At 46.7% G+C, this 20347-nt stretch overlaps 3 protein-coding genes across 6 annotated transcripts in view; 2 read left to right on the top strand and 1 right to left on the bottom strand.

Moving 5' to 3' along the window:
* Positions 1–540: 540 nt before the first annotated feature.
* NUTM1 (NUT midline carcinoma family member 1) lies at positions 541–11595 on the bottom strand. 2 transcript variants are annotated; one of them, XM_019435317.2, is made up of 8 exons: positions 11511–11595; positions 10245–10339; positions 7904–8609; positions 5838–5966; positions 4349–4488; positions 3544–3836; positions 3158–3274; positions 541–2807 (listed from the first exon to the last, which is right to left on the bottom strand). In XM_019435317.2, the coding sequence occupies exons 2-8, from the start codon at positions 10258–10260 to the stop codon at positions 795–797; spliced, it is 3414 nt and encodes a 1137-aa protein (XP_019290862.2). In that variant the 5' UTR covers positions 10261–10339; positions 11511–11595; the 3' UTR covers positions 541–794. The 2 variants fall into 2 exon arrangements, with proteins under 2 accessions (XP_019290862.2, XP_053745192.1); XM_053889217.1 differs by lacking the exon at positions 11511–11595 and having other exon boundaries at positions 10245–10369.
* Positions 11596–12107: 512 nt separating this feature from the next.
* On the top strand, positions 12108–12922 carry NOP10 (NOP10 ribonucleoprotein). The gene is made up of 2 exons (XM_019435309.2): positions 12108–12241; positions 12547–12922. Exons 1-2 carry the CDS (start codon positions 12188–12190, stop codon positions 12685–12687), a joined length of 195 nt encoding a protein of 64 aa, XP_019290854.1. The 5' UTR covers positions 12108–12187; the 3' UTR covers positions 12688–12922.
* A 2789-nt stretch (positions 12923–15711) lies between these two features.
* Positions 15712–20347, top strand: part of SLC12A6 (solute carrier family 12 member 6) — an 85898-nt gene continuing 81262 nt past the window's right edge. Inside the window, exon 1 of one of the 3 annotated variants that reach the window (XR_002076336.2) lies at positions 15712–17871. Coding sequence is in view for 2 of the 3 variants with exons in the window: in XM_019435307.2 (XP_019290852.1) it covers positions 17601–17871 (271 nt within the window). In the remaining variant the exon portion in view is untranslated. The remainder of the gene's footprint in view (positions 17872–20347) is intronic. The other 2 variants (XM_019435307.2, XM_019435306.2) reach the window with 2 other exon arrangements.

Genomic DNA, 20347 nt, shown 5'->3' with positions numbered 1-20347 from the left:
AATGATGCCCCCTCCCGTGGTGGGAGCAGAGAGCTGTGTCAGTAGCAGCCAAGCCTCCACCCTGCAGCTGAGACTAGCCTTAGGAGGGTGTTTTATGCCAGAGGATAAACAGTTAAGTCTCTTCCTTCCAGCCCCTTTTTGAGGCGAGGGAACAATAAGCAACCCCCACGCCCCTTAAAAAGATGGTGTGGAAAATTAATTAGATTCAGAAAATTAGATATCTAACCCAGAGACCTGACAGGTTTAAAAAAAAAAAAAAAAAAATCTTTCCATCTTACAGATTTTTAAAGGGAGATGGATAATGATGGCCTGTCCTGGGAAGAACTGCCAGCTTCAAGTCTAGGCTTTTCATGAGTAGGGGGAGAAAGTGATCACTGGGACTTCTCACTCCTGGAGCTTGTCAGGGAGCCTAGATAAGGCTGGAGGCGGGAGTGGTATCTAGATCCGGTGAATCTGGAGCCACCTCCACCTTCTTTCTTCTTTTCAGCACCACACCCCATCTAGCAGGGAACACGCAAATACACAAGGACACACTGCAAGCATTTTCCAACAACCGGAAAATCTTTATTCTTTTTCCCCATACAACTCCTTTCAAAGGTACTTCACCTCCCACCAAGGGGACCACCTTCAACCTAGCCAGTGTGGCCTCCCTTCCCACACTCACTACTTTTGCAGAACAACGAAATAACATGGGGTTGAGAACCAGTCTATTGGTACGCAGCCAGGGTGAAATCTACTCTGGGGCCCCCACCTTCAAGGGATCAGCAGGTGGGATCGTTTGGTCCTGCTGTCCCCTAGTGGCTGCGCCGTCTTTTCTTCCTTCTGCCAGTAACAAAAGTATCACGCCGCCTTTTACGGGGCTGTGAGGCCCGAACCACCTCCAGAGCCAGGGGTTTCTCTCCAGAGACACCAAGATCAGTAGTTGTCTTATAGGGCCTCTTGTCAGCAGGAGCTGAACTTCCACTGAGTGTTCTCTTCCCAGACTTGGTCACAGGATATGGAGGCTGGCCAAGGCCCCTCACCTCAGCGGAGAGGGAGCTGGATGCTCTCTGGACCCCCTGTCCTCCCGTGGAGGGCAGTGGGCCTGAGACAGAGTGAAGACTGAAGGGAGGCCCCCTGGGAGACAGGCTAAGTTTAGAAGCCAAGAGGTAGGCAAATCTGGCAAGTTCCTCATCTTCCCTCTCCTCCTTCTGCTCTTCCTCCTCCTTTCCTTTGGCCCCATCTGTTGAGCTGCATGTTTCACTGACAGGAGAAGCATCTCTCAGAACTAAGGCATCCCTGGCTACCCATCTAGAGAACATGCTTTCAAGGCCCTGGTGAGGAGACATTGATTTGGGAGTCCCACGTGCATAAGAGTCTTGATTCCCTGGTAAGGGAGCAAGGTCTTGGGGCTTGGATACGTCAGTATCCTCCCTGTGCTCTCCTTGGGGGTCATAAGAATTAACATTTGGCAGGCAGGTATCCTGAATGACCCCTAGATGGAGGCCACAGGCATCTCCAATATCTAGTATGTCGACCTGTTCTATGGTTTCCAACAGAGGAGAGAGGGAATTGCCACTGCTCCCCGCCTCTAGGCTGACCTCAGGGAAGGAGGAGATCCCCTGGGTCCCCAGCATAAAGATATTGCCTTGACATGCAGGCTGAAGGGTTTCTTTGGGAGCCCCCAGTGTGGGGGTGCTGATACTACTCTCCAGCATTGGGGGGCAGCCTTTAGCCCACAACTCACTGGGATCCCCTGTAGCCTCAGGGCTCTGTTCTCTATTTCCTTTAGACCCCAAGGATGGGCTCTTGGCCCTCAGAGGTCTGGGCAGGCTGCTATAGTTTCTCTTGTGCACAGCTGCTGTGCCGTCTGTGCCTCCATGGGGAACTGCAGTGCTCCCCCCTTCCCCAGGTGCTGTGGTTTCTCCAGGACCCAGAGAAATGTTGCCTCTGGAGCCCAGTGCCTGGCAGTCACCCTGATGCTCAGTGACACATTCCCTGGAAGTGGAGTTCACATGGAAGTTCTCTATAACCTCCTCAATCTCTAAGGGCAGCTCCAAGCCCACAGCATCCAGCTCACTGCTCAGCCAAAGTCCTGGACTGAGAGAGGCTCTGTCCCCATCCCCGTCCCCAGTTTCTTTAGGGGAAGGGCTCTGATCATAACTCTGAACTACAGGAGGACCTTTGTCGTCTCCCCACTCTGTCATTTCCTGGGACTCTGCTAACAGCTCCTCCCCTTGAGGAAGCGCTCGGAGCCCCTCTAGCTGCTGTCCCGTCTGCAACCCCACAACCCGCTTTTCTAACCCCTGTCCTTGCAGAAGGGCCAGCCCTGCAAATCCGACATCCAAACTGGGAACCATCTCCAGCAGGGGGCCTTCCTGCCAACAAAGGGGCAGAGTCTCTGAAGTGCTGTCCGATACCAGGGAGTGCCCAGGAGACCTAGCACCTCCCAGGTGGCCATCCTGATGTGGGCATATTTGATCTGTCACCTTCCCAGACCCTCTCCTCTCCATATTTAGGGACCCTCGAAATCCCTGCACAGCTGTAAGTTCTGGCTGCAGGTCCCAGCTGCTGGGAGATGGCAGAGCATTCCCATCTCTGCGCATCCCCCTCCGGCCATCCGGAGCCCGTTTTCCTGGGAAAACAGCCTTTCCAAGGCAAACGGTGCTGTCCCCCGCCACCCGAGGCCCAGCTGAGGGCCGAAGCCGCCCACCTCCATCTTCGTCCTCATCAGAAACGGAAGGACTGGAGTCCGATTGAGCTCCGCTACAACCCGGAGATGCCTCTGCAGCCTCCTCTTCCAAGGCCAGGAGTCGCTTCTGGACCAGCTGGAAGCAGAATGGACAAGCATTGTTCTGTAAATGGTTGTGAGAAGGAGTAGCTGAGGGGGTGGTGAAGAGATGGTACTTAGGGCAGGGAATGGAAACAGGTGGCATAAGTCACAGTATCAAAAACAGATACCGTCGCTCTTTTCTCCCTTCTCGGGCCTTCCTTCCATGCTTTGACCCCTTATGCTCGCTCCCCTTCTCCTATGTTTCCACAATCCCTTGCCTACTTGTTCTGCACCCAAACCTCAATCCTGAAGCTGTCTCCAGAAGCCATACCATCCAAGACCGTGTAGAGTTCGATAAAATTATACAAGCTTTTTATTCTGTTATTCCCTACCTCCCAGGTTTACCTGGGCAAGACTGAGCCCCTCTTCTTGCTCTAGTTCCTCAATTAAGGCCAATGGATCCCTCTGCTGCTCTGGGGACAGCAGATCTGCCAGAAATTGAGGATGAATGACGGCCTCCACCTGGAGAACAGAAGGAAAAGTGATCTGAGTCCTTGACAGAAAGTAACCTGTGAACCAAGAAGCTCTGGAGAAGAAGCCATGTCTCCACCCCTCCTCCCCTGGGGTTGTTATTAACCGCGACCACCACCAGCTATGCACATTCACAACCTAGGAAGACAGTAGGAAGACAGCCTAGCTCCTAACTGCCTCGGGCAAAACCCTAGGTCTTTGGTGCCCTGGTGTTTCCACCCCAGGATCTGTTAGAAACCAGACACCCAGGTCCGACCCACCTTGGAGACAAAGACCTCCTGAGAACAAAGCTCCTCGATGTAGCCTAGGAGGCCTGGATCTGGATACATCCCTTCCTCCTCCTCCTGCTGCTGCTCTTCTTCCTCTTCTTGTTTTCCATCTGACCCCCCGCTGGCCAAGTGACTCCCCACCAGCCCTTCCATGATGTCAGTATACTCTTTCACAGCTTCTGGTGGGATTTCCTTGGGTACCTCAGGAAGCGGAGGCCTCTGGGTTTTGCGCTGCCGCCGACGGGGGGCCCGGGCCTTGGAAGCCACCTTTTTGGGAATGTACGCTAAGGGAAGAGACGGAAAGGAGGAACACAAGGTGGCACAGAGACTGTGGCTTCTGCCTCCCGACCTTGTGTTTGTAAAGGGCAGCAACCTGGGTACACTGAAATGGTTACAGGCTAGATGAGGCCTGAAACGGTACCAGCCCAAAGGAGAAGACTGTGGAGCTAGAAGGTCTAAGAGGATCACTGTATGAGGCATCTGGAAACCTCTGAAATTCCAAGAAGTCCTCTTATCCAGCCCCCATTTCTTAGGCAGATGAAGTATTATGTGCCTCATTCATGGACAGTCTCAATTAGAGACTAGTTGGTCTCCTTGGCCAAGATCAAAGTTTGGGACAAAGGGAAACGGAGAACCCAGCCTCCTATGTATGTCCTGTTTGGAACATCAATGGCACTCCCTGGAGGGAAAGTGACAGAAGCAAGGGCAATGCCTTCCCTAGTCCATGACTGGCTCTGTGTACGCCTCCCTTTGAGCCTTTGGCCCAAGGCTCCTATTTGGAATTGGGTAGCCTTACCTGGCTGCTGGCTAGCCTCAGGGGCCAAGAGCCCTGGAGGATCAAGTTTCAGAGAGGCTGCCGGAGGCAGGCCCTGGGACCCGTTCATCAGCTGCGTGTTCTGAATCTGCATCTCCTCCTCGGCCTCAAACTCCATGAACCTGCAGAGGGTGAGGAAGGCCTGGAAAGTTCTCAGAAGGTCAGACACTGGGAGGGGGTTGCTCACAGATGGCCAGATAACAATTCTGGAGAAACATCACAAGGTCTCCACAAAGTCCCTTATGTGCAATCATCACTTAGGAAGCTTGTTAAGAAAATGAATGGTCTAGGGGCGCCTAGGTGGCTCGGTCAGTTAAGCGTCCGACTTCAGCTCAGGTCATGATCTCACGGTCCGTGAGTTCGAGCCCCAAGTCGGGCTCTGTGCTGACAGGGCTCTGTGCGGACCCTGGAGCCTGTTTCGGATTCTGTGTCTCCCTCTCTCTCTGCCCCTCCCCTGTTCATGCTCTCTCTCTGTCTCAAAAATAAATAAATGTTAAAAAAAATTAAGTAAAAAATACATACATAAATAAATAAATAAAAAGAAAATGAATGGTCTAGAACTTGTAAAGCTTCTCCAGAACAGAACCATGGCTTTCACTTCTATTTCATACCCTATCTCGCCCAGCATCATGGAGGGTATACAGCAGCAATTAATTCAGGCTTGTTGAAGCCAGTCAGGCCTCTGCCAAAGCCTAGCAGGACCCCACCAGCCAGCCCATAGGGCCTGGGGTTGCAATTTAAGGCAGTTCCTACCAGGAGGCAGTACTGAGATCCGAGTCCTCAGCCTTGCAGTGGGATCCTACAAGAGTAATTCTGGGAGATACAGGTCCAGAAAATTTGGGGGTTGGAAATGGAAGCTAAGCTTTGGAGGAAAGAGTTCATCTTCCTTAAGAGTTACTTCTTTAACCAAGGAGATTATCATGGAAAAATGGGGAATATGAGCCAGGAGACAACTCTGGGCACCCAGGACCCTCCTCTGACCAACCTATGCAAGCACCAGGCCCTCCCTGGGATAACAGGGTAAATGATTTCTGTGATAAGTCCTTCACAGATATATACTCTTTCCAGAGGAGGCATGGTCTCAAAGTCTGCATCAATAGCCACTTGCTGCTACCTGGTCAGTGAGATAGGAAAGAACCCGCCTAGTAGGGCTTACCTCCCCATTGCTAGGTCCCTTTAGCAAGGAATTTTTACACCCATTGGGTTCCAACCCCATTCTAAGAACTTCAGTATCAAGGACCTATATAATTCAGAATCTGGAGGAGGGAGAGCTTCCAAGGGACAGGAAAACCCAAGAGTCAAGGTGGTGGAAGCAGTGAGAATCCAGGAGACCCCATTCTAGTCCACACTCCTCCTAGCACCCCTTTGAATAATAATTCCCCCCACACCCAGACTCACGATGTTCAGACCTGACCCCATCCCTCAGCTGAAAACAGTGCCCCTCAGGAGAATGAGGGGTGGTCAGACTCACTTTTCTGCCATCTCATAGAAGATCATCCGGTCAAAGTTGCTGGTATGCTCCCACTCCTGCACAGCCCTTGGCAGTCCCTCCTCCAGGGTCATCGTGGGCTTCAGCCGAGCCAGAGAGCGAAGCACAGGGCTAAAACCCCCACTGGGTCAGTCATGGTCTACAGTGCATGCCCCACTCATCCACCTGTTCTGACAGACACCTCAACACATACCCCCTTGTCCCCTCAGTAGATGTAACTTGCCCCCCAATCCTTGTCACATCCCAACTTCCAGTTAGACTTCCAGACCCCCAACTTTCCATCCATCCTCTACCACACTGGACTTCCCACTGAAATGTTCAAATCGCATGCAAAATCAGATGATTGGCTCTGCTCCCCACCTTTTGAAATCAGCCACCTTTAATTCTCACAGTGCTGTCCTCAACTAAACATTAGGAAGAAAGCACTCATGTTATTAAATTAATGGATTTGTTATAAAGTAGGCAGGCTTACCCCTGCCTGAAGGCTCTTGCTTTTGGAGAAAGGCACTACCTAACCCAAATGAATCTCTAATTAAAGGTTGTGTGGTGTTTTTATTTGTTGGTTTTTAAGTGCTTTTTGCCTCCAGGACACCCTTCACAGTCAGTCAAATATCAATACTCTTTAAGCTCTTTATGATTCATTTTTGCCTTTCTGACTTGCCAGAGTGCTCAAGCACTGTGCCTAGAATCACCTGGTGAAGCTTGTTATAATTACGGATTCCAGCGCCCCAGGATCTAGGGACTAGATTCCTGGGTGACTGTTGCAGAGGGTCTGAACTGCATTGTGGAGGAGACCCTGCCCAGAGCCCCTGAGCATGGAGAGCAGGAAGAGGCCAGGAGTTAGAAATCCAGCCTGCCAGGCTCCAAGAGAACTCAGAGCCGTCTGGAGAAAGCAGGGAGCTGGTAAGCTGATCTACACCAAGGACTTGGGGGAAGGCTCTTGATTTATTCACTCCAGAGTCAGGGTGGAAAGGGAGATTCCTTTAGGTGTTCAATGATGGCGAGAACAATGTACCTGTATTTTAAGTCCAGTAAAATGTGGTATGTGTTACATAGTGGTTTACACAAGATGTTGAGAGTGCAGTACAGTTAGGAGCAGCTGTGGGTCTGGGTGGGAAGAAGAGAAAATTCCCCAGATGGCTGGCTAATGACTCTGCTTGATAAACACAACAGACAGCCTATGACACCTGGGGTCCTTGGCTAAGCGTCCCCTCACGTAAACATTCTGGCCTTTTGTGAATTCTTTTCCTCTACTAGACTGCCTTTTTTTTTTATAACAATAGTAATGACAACAGCAGCTACCACTTAATGAAGCAGTCTCTGTGCCCGGCACACTGCTAGGTACTTCACAGATATGAATTCATCTTCTCAGCAACCTTTTGAAGTAGGTATAATCATCCCCTTTCTAGGTGAGAAAACTGAGGGCAAAGATAGCAAACGTTGGGCCCAGGATCACCAATCTAGCAAGCGGTGGAGCCTAGGCCACTGGTCACTAGGCAAGCTCTACCAACTCCCTAGTTCAACTTGAACTGTGGCTAAAATAGGGACTAGTGGGGGTGGGGGTGGCACACACAAGGTCCTTTGCCAGGCCCCACATCATGCTCCACTCCTCCAGGAAGGCTCAGGGCCCAGCACTCATCCTGCTGGTTTGAACGGCCCAACTCGATGTCGGGTGGTAATAAAACAGAATGGAGGCCCCTGTACTTAGTGTCAGAGACCTCAGCTCCACCCATGGCTCCTCGCTCTATGACAGGGAACCTCTGAGCTCTAGTCTTCTCATCTATAAATGAGGACCACATAAAAATGCCTGCCTCAACCCACAGGTTGTGAGGATCACTTCAGAGAAGACACCTGAAAGCTTGTTATACTCTGGAAAGCGCATAAAGAGGTGTATCATCATCCTCCTTATGCTTTTTCATTCTCACAGCATCTCTAGCACCCTCATGACCTGCCCTCAAGCATTCCCGAATAGCCTAACCTCTCGCCCACCCCAAAGTCCTCCCTGTTGAAAAGCGCTAGGATAATCCATGTCAGATCTCCCCACTTACATAAGAAAGCAGGAAAGGGCTTCTGCATCAGGACTTTGAGATAAATGCCTCCGAGCCAAGACTTTGTAGCGCTGCCAACGTCGGAAGTTCTCATACACACCCTTGGAGGTACAGGAGAGGTCACCCAGTGAAGGCTTGGATTGGGTGGACAAAGGACCTCCTTCTCCAGTTGCCCCATGTGGCCCTGGCCAAGCCTTTTCCGGGGACACAATGGGGGCCAGTTGGGCAGCTGGTGGTGGAGCCCGAGCAGGAAGGCCCGGGAGACCCTCCTGGCTGACCCCAACGGCCTTAGTGGGCAGAAGAGTCTTCATGTTAGTGGCTGTCATGAATCGCGGGGGAGGACCCTCAGGGGCCCCGCAGGGACTGCCTGAGGCAATCCAGTTGAGGGCTGGCTGAGTAAGGATAAAGTTCTGAGTCTGAGAGGACTCAGCCGGCCCCACTTCTGTCTTGACTTTGACAATGACTCCAGCCCCAGTGGGGCCAGGGCCCCCGTCCCCTGTCACCAACAACGGGCTGGGGAGAGCAGAGAGCAGCAGAGGGTTGTCTGGAGAGAATGCTGAAGGCATGGGAGGCTGTGGAGGCAGCTCCCAGGGTGGCTGGTCTGGTGGGCCAGAAGCAGGTGGGGGAAAGGGAAGTGCAGTGAAAGGAGACAGGGTGGCGGTGGCACCAGGTGTCAAGGTTATATCCGGTCCTGGCAATGGAGATGCTGTTGAGACAAAGAAAAAGAGGGAATGGAGTAGGAGAAAGGGAGGTCAGAAGTAGGTCATCAGAGCTTCATTTAGTCCCTGAACCATCAGAGGACTGATTCTCAACAGGTGAGAGAGGGGCTATGGTGGGGAACTCGCATAGTCTGCAAATGTCCCCCAAGTGATTTTGATTTGAGAATTCTCGCACCATAAGAGGTGCAATGACCCTTGGGCCCATAACTCATATTCCATAACATGTGCCACCCAGCATACATCTCTTATTCTCACCCACTCCAAACACATTCAAACCACCTGAGCCCTGCTCCCAGCTACTCTGTGGTCCCTGCCACCGCTCACAGAAGCACTGTTTCCAGGAGAGGGTGTGTGGATTAGATGTCTCGTTTCCAGAAATCTTGTTATGTAACAGCTAGGAATGACTAGAGATAAGGGCCAGGAAATGGGTGAGGGGAGGGCTGTGCAAGAAGAGAGGTTCCCAGAGTAGCTGCTGCACATGCTAAAATTTGGTGATGTAGACTATCCGCGGTCCTGCTTGGAACTCCTAATAGCAGACATTTAGGGTCCACTAGGGACAAGGCACAGACGGTGAAGTCGGAAACACAGTACCTGCTGATGAGAAGCTATGTGGAGTCTAGTCAAAGGGACCAAGGAAAATACATACAATATGTACTTAATTAATCAGGACATGTGTTTCTTAGGATTTTTCGTTATAATAATAGAAGATCATTTTCCTGATTTCACACGACTCTCCTCCCCCTCTAATAAATAGTTTCCAGTGGCAAATTAACGGCACTCAGCTTCCGCTTCCTGACCATGAAGGAGACATGGAATATGAGCAAACCCCTCATCTCAACTACACAGCAGAAGGCCAGGAGTCTTCCATCAAGTGTGGACAGTGAAATGTGTCTGAAGGCCTGAGTTCCACAAAACATAGAAAAACTGAGAGCAACTCAGGGAAGCCCCAGCTCTCATTCTGGTTGGAGTTACCCACCTCCCCTGGCCCTGGGAAATCAAGGAAAACTGCTTCCCTGAACTGGAAGAGAGGCCACCTCTCGGGCAAAAAGGAGTCATAAGGCTCTGAGCAGAGGCACTTATATAGTACCTTCCAGTCTGGCTTTGGGGAGAACATTTCTTTACAGACGAGGCAACAGATAACCCAGCGGAACAGTTTTCCAGCTAAGGTCTCCCTCCATTCACCTCACTCAATAAGATGGGGAGTGGCTCCAGCCTGGTTCTCTCAGGGCAAAATTCTAGAGCAGGCTCCAATCGCATGAAGAAGACACAGGAATTTGGACCTTCCCCTTGAGCCCTCTCTGAGCTATTCGCACCACACATAACCTGGCCACACAAACACATGTTGAAGGCGGTCCCTGTTCCAGAGAAATGAGTTGCTAACTTTCCGCTGAGGGGCTCTGATTTATTTACCTCCCAGGAAGCTCTCTTCATCCCCTAAGCCTGGTGTTAACAGCACAATCTCCTTCCCCAGCCTCCCCAAGACGGATGACTTTGCTGGGGTCTAGTGCTCTCACATCCCTCTAGGTGAACCCCAAAAGCTGGTCCCCAGGTAAAACGTCAAATTTGAATCCCCAAGGATGTGGGCAGGTAGCCAGGACCTTCCCCACCACTTTCAGACTTACCTCCATCTGAAGCCATCCTCTCAGGTTTGGGCTCCAACTGTGGCTCTGTGGAAGCCTCCAGAATGGCCAGTCAGGTCCAGGACCCAGAGAGCAACCTGGCCCCAGCAGATACACAGGGATCCAAGGAAGGGAAGACAAAGATCAGATCAAAACAGAACTAGAATCTAGGACTCGAGGCATTCTGCAGTGGGGGAGGGGAGAGGAGCTGGAGTAGAGGTACAGAGAGATTCCAACGGGCTCTAGTAAGTAGGCGGTAACCAGGAATTCCCTCCAAACCAAAGTACCACAACACAATTTTTGAGTATCTTTTTAGGGCAATTTGTAAATTCTGATTCCCAATACTACAAGTTTTACATCTCGGTTACCTGTACATTTCTTCACCAATATATATAGTTTTGTGCCCTTCAATCCCATCCAGTTCTGTAACTGACTTCCTATTAATAGCAGGCTGTGGCATACGCTTGACTTAATTCAATGTTGGCTATATTTTTTAAACCAAATTCAGAGCATTATAGTCGGTGTACTTAAGGATCAAAGAAACAGAATGTTTGAAATCAGGGTGTCTCAGAAAATCCGGGTTTGATCGGCTATATGCATATCATTTCCTTAAAAAGCTGTCCTGCAGTTCCCTAACAGTCCAGTACCATCAGGTCTGCAGCACAGAAGGTTCAGCCTTACCCTTGGCTGAAAAGCACCACCCTATCAGAAACTGCCATTCAGCCTAAAATTCCAAAAGCAAAAAGTCCTTCTTTTTGTTATTTTGTTTAAATTTTTGTTAATTTTAATTTTTGAAATGGGTAATACATCTGCATGTTTCAAAAGTCAAATTATGCCAAATGTAATATACAGCAAGTCTCCTCTCCCCTTTCCTCTGGAACTGAGTTCTTTCTCTCTCTTTCTCTGTTTCTTCTCTTTCTTTCTCTTTCTTTCTTTCTTTTGTTTTTAGAAGCAAGTTCTTTATCTCAGAGGAAACCAATAGTATGCTTCTTGTGAAATTTTGCATTTTATGCAACTACAATTAAATACAAACTATATTCTTAAAAAAAAGAAGAAAGCCTTCAGGTTTTTCTCGATTATAAAATTAACCTATGTTCCAATGTCTTTGCCATTATAAATAATACTGCAATTATCACCTTTGTAATGATATCTGGGTTCCACTATCATTTTTTAAAAACCAGGTTCCTATGAATACAATTTCTATGTTCTTTTAAAAATTCGAAATAACCCTATGAGGTGCATCTTATTATGCTATTATTAGCTACTCACCACTATTAGAAAGAGCGTTGAATTTGTGGTAGACACCTGAGTTTAAATCTTGGTTTGACCACTAAAATCTACTTCACCAGTTTCATAAAATAACTTCACGCTCTCTTCGCTGTACATAATATCGAATACCCGTCATGCACTCTTTACCGCCAATACTTTGAAATAGGGCGGAGGAACCGGATGTAAAAGAGGGGAGAGAAGAAAACTTTCTTCTTCTACCATAAGGTAAAGGGGCTCTGAATCCTGGAGCCTTTGTTTCTCCAGGCACTAGAAACCCACTGCCTGTGAAATGGGTGTACATCTCGATATAAAGACAGGATTCTATTAATCAGTGTTCAAGCCATATCCATTCCTACCCCCCTCTAATTCCTAGCAGTGTCTTGCACACAGTGGGCACACTCCACCTATCTCAGAACTCCTGCAAAGTTGCAACTGGAAGCCAACTCCTGCAAGGTTGCAACTGGGTTGCAACTGGGCCAGATCCTGCAATAGTTCGCCCCCTTCTGGCCAGCTGGAGAAAGACCTAAATGGACTACATTTCCCGGCATGCCTTGAGAGAGAAAGAGAAAGAGAGAGACTCTTCCGGCTCCAGGGGAAGGAAATTGACAAACACGTGAGACTGGCGGCGGTTAGGAAGAGGTGCAGACGGAATTGGAACTTCTGGCTTCGGTGTGGTCATGTTTCTCCAGTATTACCTCAACGATCAGGGAGACCGGGTCTATACGCTGAAGGTGAGAAAAGAAAACAGGTTGGAAACGGTTAGGGCGAGAAACATGGGTGGGGGAGCGGTTGAGACCAGCCACCGAATTGCCTAGGTGGGTGAGGGGAAGTAGAAAGCCCAGAAACCAGGAGTGATGGAGGCAGGAGTGTATGACTTGTTGATCTAACTGTCGCGTCTCTTGTCTTCCTGTTAATCTTTTTTTTTTTTTCGCGCAGCCTCCTCCCCATCCCAGCCTCTGTCTCCCTTATGACTCCAGGGATTGAGTTTTCCCACCACTCCTGTACTGAGCTTATGTTCTCTTTCTTCCTCGAGCAGAAGCTTGACCCTATGGGACAACAGACCTGCTCGGCTCATCCTGCTCGGTTCTCCCCAGATGACAAATACTCTCGACACCGAATCACCATCAAGAAACGCTTCAAGGTGCTCATGACCCAGCAACCGCGCCCTGTCCTCTGAGGGCCCCTTAAATTTCATGTCTCCTCTGCTACCCCTCAAGAGACTTTCTGAAACCAAGCTCTTCAGTCTGTGAGCCTAGAAGCCTTCTTATCATCCTTGCTCTTTGGAATCGGTTTCATCGTTGCCATTGTTCATGCTTGTGTGAAACAGTCATGGTAGCATACCTCTTAAGGGAACAAGTTTGAATCTTTCCATGTTTTGAATCGCTGCCAGGTTATTAAATTGATTTGAAAGAGCTCTTGTTTTGTACGTTGTGGGAAGAAAGGAGGGAGATGAGAGGGAAGAGCACCTGAGGGGTACAACAAGTGGTACTTGGAAGAAAAACTTCAGTCACTGCAGGAGCGGTAGTGCTGCGCGCGATGGGGTGTCGGGGAACGGGAAGAATGGTTGGGACTCTTCCACAACCGTCAGCATTCACTGAAAAGTACCCCTCTTGTCACTTAAGTAATTCCTTGCCCCTTGAAATGACTTTTGACTCGGAGAAGTTGCTTGAAAAATAACAGCAGCTATATTGTAGAGGGGATGCTGTGAATTGGAAGTCGGGAGACCCGGATTTTCCCCTCTGCGTGCCTTTGAGAAAGTCACTTGTTTAGTCTCACTTTTCTCATTTCTAAATTCTCTTCCAACTCTAAATTTGATAGAGTTCAGTGGTGGATCTTAATATAGCGACAGTGTGTTATAAATAGAACCGTTGTGAGTATGAATGCCTTTATTCATTAAATGAATAATATGCATCAATGAATGCATATTTACTGGCCCTCTGAAAATATTCCCAGGTTTTTCGTTTTCTCCATCAAGGAATTGCCTTCTCACATACACCTAACTTTATTTTCTCCTTGGCAGGCAGCTACTTTGTGGAATTCTACATGGATCTTAATTTAGAAAATCAGGTATGAGAGATTCAAGCAGGGTTTTGCTGGTTTTTTAAGCTACTTTTGGGGTTAATTAAAAAAAAATGCAAGATTTCTTAGGACTTAAGCTGCTCTTATGGGGCAACCGTAAATTTTTCAGCCAATTCATAGTAAAGGGATGATGAGGGAAAATGCTGTATTTAAGCTTTCAAGAAATGCTAGCTTGCTTCTTCCTGTCTTTGTCAAGTTAATCAACTCATTATTTCCCAATTTTCCCATTTGTGGCTTTTGACATTGGATTTGAATACTTAGTGCCCCTGATTTTAAAACTGATTTATGGAGATTGTGTTCTAATTATACAATCTTTTTCTACTGCATCAAGATTCTAGACTCTAGAAGCAGATGTAACTTAAATCAGCATAAATTTGATTTATCATCACTGGTCCTGGAAAGGAATAATTATGTTTCTCTTGGACTGTGATGTCTGACGATCTCAGTAAAAAAGTTAGGGATAATTGTTGACTGCCTAGAAAAAGAAAATCTTTCTACTTGGGTCATAGTTAATAGAAGACAGATGATTGTTGAATCAATTACTTATAGGAATGGTAAAATGAGATACTCGTTTCCTGTCGAGCAATTTTTAATTTCTTAGCCTGTTCACTTCCGGGGTCTTAGCATTGGATCTGAGGGACTTTAAAGTGTTACCCTATCCTGGGGTTCCTGGGTGTCAGGTCATGATCTGATTGTGATGATCGTGGAGCCCCTCATGGGGCTCTGCGCTGATAGCTCAGAGCCTGCTTGGAATTTTCTCTCTCTCTCTCTGCCCAATTGCATGTGCGCTCTCTCTCCTCTCTCAAAATAAATAAAAACATTTAAAGTGTTATCCTGTTAAGGGGATAATGATGGAAGAAATGTTAATTCTGCAAATAACTAGAAAAAGGATCTGCTATGGAACCTTCTTAAGCACCAAAGTCAGTAAATGAATTCTACCAATGTTTTATAATACTGACTGTAATTTTGTTTTTATAAGTAACCCACTACCCACCCCCCGCCCCCCAAAAGGATTACCATTGTTCCATGCTACCTGCTCTGTAAACTGAAATGAAAAGACTTTGACCTGGAAATATTCCTAATTGAAGCAGAGGAGAAAAGGCAGACTGGTTTGAATACCCAGGGCTTTTTCCTTAAGAGAGCCTCTAGATATTAATATCTTCTGAGATGTGCTCAAAAACTGGAGAATTTTAAAAGTTATAGTCTATTGGTAATAGGTAGTATATATAAGTGAATGAAAATACACTGTGGTATGAAACAAAATTGGATGTTGCAGAAATCCACCATTTCTTTATAAAGAGAAAGTCTATGAGATTTGAATAACTTAGCAGGCCTGCCTGAGAAAGACATCCCTCAGGAAGTGAATTTCTTCCTCAGGAAAGCTGTGAACCTGAGTTAATCACAGGCTTTGAAGAGCAAGAATCAAGCTTGAAAGAATCAAGCTTTAAGGAGGTTTACATTTTAAATGGGAATTCTCATTTTGTTACCTGGATATTTTTTATTTTGTGGTTTTGTTTTATTTTTTTATAACCTGGTTCATTTTAACCAGACTTTGGACTTTGTGTGTCATTTGCTAAAAAGGGATTTCCTGGCTTAGGTTTTCAGTATAGTTCTGACCTAGTGCTAAGAATGATGCTTAAACATTTACCCTGGGAGGTATAAGGACCCAGGCAAAGCCAGGGCACAGATTGTTAAATTTAAATGTCTTGTTAAAGCTATAGGAAGTAACTTTCAAACAAAAGCATTGATAAGTCAAAACTTACTGAACACTCTATTCAGGTATTAAATAAACAGGCTAAGAAAAATATTCTGGTGGCAGTAGTAGGGAAAACACTGGGATTGGAACAAAAAAGTATCTCTTATTTTCCCCAGGTTTAAAATTAAAGACATTTTATATAGGGGTGCCTGGGTGGCTCAGTTGGTTAAGCATCTGACTCTTCATTTCGGCTCAGGAGATGATACCAGGTCTGTGGGATGGAGAACTGTGTTGTGCTCTGCGCTGAGTATAGAGCTGCTTGGGATTCTCTCTCTCACCGTCTTGCTCTCTCTCGCTCTCTCTCAAATACATTTAAAAAAAAAATTATGAAGACATTTTATTTAATGGAGCTTTCGGTCTAACTAGAAAGCGAAAAATAGCATTTCCGCTCACCTTTATTGAGGTATAATTGACCAAATTGTATACATTGTGTACACGATGGCATTAACTATGCATGTGGTAAAAGACATTTTAAGGATGGGGGGAAAATGTAGCACAAAATATATATAGATGTGAGGATACAGTGCTGTAAAAACACATCTCAAAAATTTGAGTAAGGGTCATATGTAGGTGTATGGTATGGGAGGTTTGTGATTTTTTTAAAGAAATTATGAACGGTATTCTCAGAGACGCTTTTATTAAAAAGAGATGGGTTTTCAGGTTCTGAGGGCAAACGGCATTGTCTGCCCCACCGAACGCCTCCAGACCTGAGTTTGTGCAACACAGCAGGACTGAAAAGGAAAAGGATTTTTCTCCTGTGCTCGTTGCTCAGGCCCCAACACGCAACTACAATTCCCATCGTCCTCCGGGCCTCCCACGTGTGGCCCCTCAGTCCCGCTGCGACTCCAGCAGCGCATGCGCGCAGCCCTTAACGTCGCCTCGCAGACTGCAGAGGCTGGGCGGGGCTCCTCGGCACTCGCGGGACGGTACCGCCCTCCGACCGCTCCCCCAGGCTTCTCTTCGGACCGTTAACCTCGAATGAGGAACGAGCGGAGAGGGAAGGGAGGGGCTGCGGCGGCGCTGGCACAGCCCGCCGGGCCCGGGGCCGGGGGCGGCGAGGTCACGTAACGGCTGCTCTGGCGTCTGCCCGGGGAGGGGGCGCCCTCCCCGGCAGCCGGAGCCCTCCTGCGCGCGGCTCCGAAACAGTTACCGGCTCGTAAACAACAGCTGCGCGCGCACCCGCATCAGCTGGCGCCGGGATTCAGCACCTGCGACCTCCTCTTCCCCTCATCCCCGCTGCCCCCTCCTGTTCAGCCCGGGCCAGCCTACGGGGCCGTCTCCTCTCTTGCTAGGACCCGAAGGAAGAACGGCGAGGGCCTGACCTGCGCCGCGGCCCTGGTCGCGGAGAAGGCGTCCTCCGGCAAAGGGGTGGCCCGTCCTGTCACACGCAGGAGAAACCCAGCGAGTAGACCGTGGGCTCGATGGACTAGCAACGACCTGCCACGACCCTGAGCTGCAGTCCGAGGGGTCTCGATCCGCTCGCTAGCCGCCCCCTCCCAGATCCGAGGAACCGTTCTGCCCGAAGAGCGGGCGGGCCACCCCCGCAGACCTCTTGGAGACGAGAATCCGCTCTGCCCCTGCATCCTCTGCTCACCCTTTTCTCCTCATTCTCCTGTATCCAGTAGTGTGGGGTATTTTTCTCGTTATGCATGCTCATCTCTCCCACCAGACCCAAGTGGATTATTGGCCTCAAAAACATCGGGTGACTCTCCACACACCTCCCAGCCAAACCTGTGGGGTATTCACCTGATACACAACAGGTGGCCGGGTGTACACCATTTCGCAATCTGATCTGTGCTGTATTCGCCTGATAAGGGTGGGCCTGCGCGCACTTTGCTCAACTAGAACCGTGGGACATTTACCAGATAAAAAAGACTTAACTACCTCGGCGGAAACCTGGGGGTCGAGGGGAGAAACGCTTCACCATCTTCTCTTGAGACCATGGCGCTGGGGCCGCAGTGCTGGACCAGGGGAGATAGCTAGATAACTTTTTTTTCCCCCCTGAAGAAAGGAAGTTACACGAGTTTGGCATCGTTTTGTCTTTTTTCCTCCTTAAATATTTAATGGTAGTGCACTTTCTGGGATAGTCTGTTTGAATTCTGAGAAGGAACTTTTTGTGGTGTAAATCAAGGTTATTGAAGGTTTTTTTTAAGTTATCTTTTCTATTTTGCAATCAAAAGTAGCTAGCGTAGGAGGAAGGATTTTGCGGGGGTTTCCTTTTTTCTTTGTTCTTATAAAGGAAAAGAAAAAGAATAATGCATCCTCCAGAAACCACCACCAAGATGGCTTCAGTTCGGTTCATGGTGACACCAACAAAGATCGATGACATTCCTGGTTTGTCAGATACCAGCCCGGACCTCAGCTCCCGGTCCAGTTCCCGAGTAAGATTTAGCTCACGGGAAAGTGTGCCGGAAACAAGCCGGAGTGAGCCCATGAGTGAGATGTCCGGAGCCACCACTTCACTGGCAACTGTTGCACTGGATCCGGCTAGTGACCGGACTTCTAACCCCCAGGATGTCACGGAGGGTAAGTAGAAACACAGATGACAGGATACTTTCATTACTGACTTATTTATCTGGTTGTCTACTGGAAAGTCACTTTTCCATTATACAGTAATCATCAGGAACCAAGGTACCTCTTTTTGAGATGCCTAAGGAACCCTTTGGAATAATGGTCAGCACAGTGACTCTCGGCAGCAATAATTTGGCATGTGGGAAGGTATATGGAAAGAAGGAAAGCAAATTTATATTTCGACTTCTTCATTTTGCCTCCTTAGAATTGAAATGAGTGTTTTGGTTTACGGCAAATATCAAAGAATTTAATACTTTTTCAGCACAGAGAATCCTAAATGGTGAAATTCAGTGGAGAGCTTTGGGGTCAGAATATTACAGTTGGCTTTTAAGGCTAGTTACCAGGAGTAGTTATTGATCATCTCTTAATTACCGTTTTCGCACAAAGATTTCAGATATTATGTCACCGAATTCTTTGTAAAAAATTATATTTTACAGAGACAGCAGTTCAAGAAGCTTAGCTTACTCAGGATGAGGCTGGTGGATCTATTGTCCTTGCTATCGAATGGAGAAATTGTAAAGAGGCTTTTTAGGGCCTAATTCCCATATAATTTTGTAGAGAGGCTTTTAGGGTCTGATTTCTACATAATTTATTTACTTTGAACATTAGATGGAATGTGTTGAGTCTTTGTAGTCAGGAAATAGTAGTACACAAGCCACTTTCTGACTTACCTTGACCACTACAGACCTTAAGCTGCCTACACTAATTTGTGTTAGCTGGTTTGTAAGTTTTTACAGGATTTAGTGGGAAGAGGTGATGAAAAGAGAGAAAGGAGATGAGAGGTCATAACATTTTTCAGACTCTGAAGTACAAAAGTTTGAGAATTGCTGTACTGCTTTATATGTTTAGTTTTGTGCTAAATTATAACGTAGGTATGTCTAGTAATGAAAATTTCTCTTAAAACTCTTAAAGATTCTTAAAATGGTATTCTACCCAAATTTGAAAACCATAGCTTCAGCTACTGACTTGACATTTTCCGGTGTCAGGAAGTATTGTTCCTCTTAACCGAAAGGGTGCAGGAAACCAGAATGATTTTAGTTCCTTATTTGTGTTTGTGTTTCTGAATGTCTGGAAACAAGGTAGATTTGGTAAAGTTTGTAGTCTTAGAATTCACTTATCCTTGACTATTTTATGGAGATATGGACTTAACTATTTTCAATTTCTTGACACACTTTATACCATGGAATGGAATAAAAAATAATTTATCATTTTCTCTTCCTCCAAATTAGTTCTAAATTGTAGTTTTAGTCTGTATCCATCATACTATATTTAGGTTGTAAAAATACCAGATAAAGACTATAACAGTGTTAATTTTTTTAATGCTGTAATTGTTGTTAGGCAGTTTACAGCTAACTGCTATTAGTCTTGTACTTATATATTTTGGAATTGTATTTTTATTCTGTTTAAAAAGTGAGCTTATTTCTGTAATGTGTTAGCCTTGTGGAACGGGATCCTTATCCAGGCTGTTCTTCCCTTATTTACAAGCATTATTTACAGTATGGAATGGTATCGTTTTACACTACAGAGGTAAAACTGGGGACCTATCTAGGTGAAATCTATGTTGTTTAGATGGGTATACAAGTTAAAGCTTGGCTCTTTATCTAACATACTCCTTAATATGTAAATATTATGGTACCAAATGAAAGAAATTAACAGTCCAGCCATTAGATTGCAATTTCCACTATATTCTCAGGAAACTAGTTCTCTATTTTACTAATGACCTATTTTTTTCTCTGTCTTCTAAAAAATTATGACAACCAGAATCCTATGATATATTTTCCCCACTATTAGAGGGACTGATCAAAAATACAATTATTTCATCTTTGGCTTCTTAATACGCGGATGCCCTTGTTAGATATAGATCTTCACAGGATCCTGTTGTCAAGAAAATCAAGGACATACTAATCTACATTTGTCTCTGGGCTGGAATCAGTATTGGAAAACAACACTGCGTTTTCCGCAAGTGATTCTGTCCTTAAGCTTATACTATACTTCAGAATTGTGTTTGCTATTTTAATATTTAGAATTCTGTGATTTTTTTTTTTTTTGGCCTTTTATATATACATCCTTCTGTGGTTGTGACATTGGTATGATTATCTCTCTTTTCTCCACAATTCCCATGCCTCTCACATTTCTTCCATATATTAGCTTCCCACCTTAAATTTCTTTTCTCATCATACACTTTTTATTCACATTACATTGTACAACCAAGGGGGGCAGGGGTGAAACACGAAGTTTTATATTTCTGTCTGTGTTTTAAGTTTTTCTCCTGTCGGCCTTTTGAGTAGGTAATTCTTTCTGCTATCAAAGTATTTATAATTTTCCTTTCATTTTGTTAAGGTTCCATTAGAGTTTATAGGATTGTGCAGTTGGTAAATAAAAACAAGAATCTTAGACTGTACTTGCTTTTACATGAAGAATGCCTTAAAGA

Source organism: Panthera pardus, unplaced genomic scaffold (genome assembly GCF_024362965.1).
Source record: "Panthera pardus isolate Hobbes unplaced genomic scaffold, ASM2436296v1 HiC_scaffold_24, whole genome shotgun sequence".
In the NCBI taxonomy this organism is placed as follows: Eukaryota; Metazoa; Chordata; class Mammalia; order Carnivora; family Felidae; genus Panthera; species Panthera pardus.
Note: the sequence above shows the minus strand (reverse complement) of the source record. Positions and strands in the feature narration are given on the sequence as shown.

What these genes read in the sequence shown, in the direction of transcription:
- NUTM1 (XM_019435317.2), bottom strand. An exon ending in TTCTATGAGATGGCAGAAAA is followed by an intron (nt 4,489 to 5,837) that starts GTGAGTCTGACC and finishes CACCCTCTGCAG; the next exon opens with GTTCATGGAGTTTGAGGCCG. An exon ending in AGGGGCTCAGTCTTGCCCAG is followed by an intron (nt 2,808 to 3,157) that starts GTAAACCTGGGA and finishes TTCTGCTTCCAG; the next exon opens with CTGGTCCAGAAGCGACTCCT.
- NOP10 (XM_019435309.2), top strand. Translation starts at nt 12,188, where the DNA reads ATGTTTCTCCAGTATTACCTCAACGATCAGGGAGACCGGGTCTATACG. An exon ending in ACCGGGTCTATACGCTGAAG is followed by an intron (nt 12,242 to 12,546) that starts GTGAGAAAAGAA and finishes TTCCTCGAGCAG; the next exon opens with AAGCTTGACCCTATGGGACA.